This window comes from Silene latifolia, chromosome X (assembly GCF_048544455.1).
Source record: "Silene latifolia isolate original U9 population chromosome X, ASM4854445v1, whole genome shotgun sequence".
NCBI lineage: Eukaryota > Viridiplantae > Streptophyta > Magnoliopsida > Caryophyllales > Caryophyllaceae > Silene > Silene latifolia.
Window position 1 is genome coordinate 240,313,650 of NC_133537.1, and position 3,667 is coordinate 240,317,316.

General features: G+C 35.2%; 1 protein-coding gene across 1 annotated transcript; it reads right to left on the minus strand.

The window, feature by feature from the left end:
* Nucleotides 1–1,037: 1,037 nt before the first annotated feature.
* Nucleotides 1,038–2,147, minus strand: LOC141619769 (uncharacterized). Its single transcript, XM_074436787.1, has one exon. The coding sequence runs from the start codon at nucleotides 2,145–2,147 to the stop codon at nucleotides 1,038–1,040; it is 1,110 nt and encodes a 369-aa protein (XP_074292888.1).
* Nucleotides 2,148–3,667: the final 1,520 nt, after the last annotated feature.

Here is a 3,667-nt window from a genome sequence, read left to right on the forward strand (position 1 = left end):
GATAGTCAAAGGCAACGATTGAAGAGATGGCAACCACCTCCGGGTAAATAGGGCACATTCCCTATTTACCAGAAAACCCTAAACGGCATAGAGAAAAACGGAGAAATCAAGTATAAATAGAAGAGAAGACAAAATCAGAAGGATTATTGGATACACTCTCATTCTCACCTACACTTTTGTATTCATAAGCATTATAATTTCGCCTGTCACGCCTGATATATCCATACTCTGTCAGGCTATCTAAAATCATAGTAACAATCACTCCTGGCTTGGTGTCCATGGTTTTTTCCCTTATTCTCAGGATTTTTCCACGTATAAAATCTTTGTGTCTTTATTTATTAGTTATTATTTCATTTAAATAATACTAGTCAGGCGAGTTGTTTGAGTTAGATCACCCTACTTATAAATCCCTGGCAGGATATCCTAGATAAGTGAAATCCCTGCCAAAACATAAGTAAAGGCATATTCTGAAAGAAAAAAAAAACCATTCAAATATCAACATGTAACACATAACTTTAAGAGCTATATATATGATTGTAAGGATTTTTTTATCCTTTGGATTGTACACCCTCTCATTCATTAAATCTTAACGCTTTAACTTATTAAAATACTTCACGAATAAAAAAGTAAAGTACATAAATAATATACTTAAGAAAAAACTCCAAATTGTAGAGTATACTTGAGAATTAAGAAAAATTACTGAATTATGGTAAATAACACTTGGAGAACATTATACATATCTAATTATCTATAACTAACATAGAATCATATCAACATATGTGTATGATTCCACTTTGCTACTTTCTACAACATGATATGAATTACAATATTTTGAAGATGTGCTCCAAATCAAGTTTTGTATGCGACGATGCATTGAAGCAGGGGCGGACGCAGGAATTATCGACATGGTGGGCACAATAGAAAAAAATGTATACTAAAAAATATATACGCGAAGAGAATATGAAATACGATTAAACAAAATCCATCGTCTACATCACATATTAAAATAACTTTAATAAAAACTTAAAATCTAAGTATTAATCTAAAACCATGCGACGAGATTTCATGTTTTGGTAGCGCTTAATGATATCATCATCACTCACTCGTACAAAATAATCTCGCTCAATAAATGTGACCAAACAATGATTCAATAGCTTATCTCCTATTCTATTTCTCATCTTGTTCTTCACAAACTTCATGGAGGAGAAGACCCTTTCCACACTTGCAGTTGCAACCGGAAGTATCAAGGCAAGCTTAATTAACAAATAAACCCAATTATATACAATATGTTTTCTTGTTTCAACAAGCTTAACCGAAAGCTCACCAAGATTCTTCAAATTATGAAAACTTGAATCATTCTTCATATCTCTATAATAAATATCAAGTTGATCTCCAAGACGCATTATATCAACAGTTGTGAAATCCTTAGGATAAAATTCGGTAAGGTTCACCAACTTTAGCTTGTTAAAAGAAGCAAAGACATTTTCCGGGCTCAAACACGCCATACATTTTAGCAACTCCTTGCTCTTTTCATCAAAGCGACTTTTTAGTTCCTCAACTTGCTTATCAATCACGCACGTATATATTTCAACACGGTAACGATGAAGGTTAACAACTTTATGAAGACAACGCCTAGATCTTCCAAGAGGAGCATAAAAATCGCTCATGTTAGGCACTTCAACTTTGTTTTTTACACAAAAGTTACATACCGTCTCAAGGAAGTTGTCCCAGCCATCATCTCTCATATGTTGCAATTGAGCCATGGTCAAATCCACAAGGGTCATCGCATTAACAATATCTTGGTCCTTTCTCTGTAATGCTTGACACAAATCATTAGTATACCCAAATATAACTTTCATAAGATATAGCATAAAAATGAACTCAAATGACTCAAGATGATCAAGTGCAATTTGTGCTTTCGCACGATCATCCACACATTTTGAAGACGATCCAATGTCCTCAAGAACTTCAATAGTAGAAGGATACAAAGAAATAAGACTCAAGATTGAATTGAAATGAGAACTCCATCGAGTATCACCCGGCCTACTTAACCCAATTTCTTGATTTAACCCTCTGCCAGTTTCAATTTCGCCCAAGTTTAGTGCTTTTAACACTTTTCCAGCTTGAACTTTTTTTAGCATCGTCATCCTCTTACAAGATGATGCAATAAAATTAAGCACAATCCCAAGATGCATAAAAAAATTTGGCACACTCAGAATTTTCTTTAGCAACCGCTACAAGGGTTAGCTGAAGTTGGTGAGCAAAACAATGGACATAATAGGCACAAGGGTTATTCCTCATTATCAAGTTTCTGAGACCATTCAACGCACCTCTCATATTACTTGCTCCGTCATACCCTTGACCACGGATATTTGACATACTCGATGAATGAGTAGCAAGTAGTTTTTTTATCGTGGCCATAAGTGTCATACTAGATGTATCATCAACTTTCACAACACCAAGGAATCTTTCGGCTACATATCCCTCCTTATCAAGATAACGCAAACAAATGGCCAATTGCTCTTTATGAGATACATCACTAGACTCGTCGGCTAATATCGCAAATAAATCATTATCAAGATCTTCAACAATTAGTCTAGTAGTTTCTTTGCCACAACATTTGATAAGGTCTTTCTGAATAGTAGGAGCGGTCGCTTGGTGATTACCTGGAGCATTACTAAGAACAATTTTAGCAATATTTTCACTTTTTCCAGCAAGCCATTCCAAAAGTTCAAGAAAATTTCCCTTATTGTTTGAAGTTGCACTTTCATCGTGACCTCGGAATGCTAGACCTTGTTTCAAAAGATACCTCAAACATTGGAGTGAATATGTCAAGCGAGCCTTGTAAATAGCCTTGGCATTGCTACTTACTTTGTCAAGTTTTTCCATTATTGATGTCTTTTGATTTATGAAAAAGTAATATTTTCCTCTAGCTTCATTGTGAAAACTACCATTTTCGCCAACATGTTTGTCAAAAGTTTCTAATGCTTTTTTCCAATTTCTATACCCTCCTTGTACAAATGGATCATACCCGGAAGTATTTGTAATATCCTTGAACAAGTAGCAATAGAAACAAAAAGCCGCATCATTCTCTTCACTATATTCAAGCCAATCATATTTATCATACCATTCAGCTTTAAAGCGGCGTAATTTTTTACCGTGAAGTGTTTGAGGGAAATCTCTCTTTGGCTTTGGTCTACAAGGCTTCTTGTCGATAAATCCCCTTCTTATAACATCTCGATCATTAGCAGGATAAGACAAAATTGGCATCCGTTTCCCAGGATCATGTGGTAAAAGATCAACGTCAAGTTGCTCTTCTTGAGAAGGCATAAAACCAGACCCAACTTCACTTTGATTGCCTACTTGAGTTGGTGTGGGTAAGGGATTTGTTTCATGTTCATCCTCATTTTGGTCAACTTCTTGAATTGGTGTGAGAGACGGCTCCGTTTCATGTTGCTCATTTTGGTTAAATTCTTGAGTTTGAGAAGGGTGTTCAACACTTTGTGACAATGGGGAAGATGATGAAGTAGGTTTATGTGACTTCCTTCCTATAACCACATAGTCTAGTATACTTCTATTCTTCATATCTGCGACGATATTCACGATAACAATCATGTTACAGCAATAACATGATCACTACAATAATCAAAAGTAACGAAACCAATTT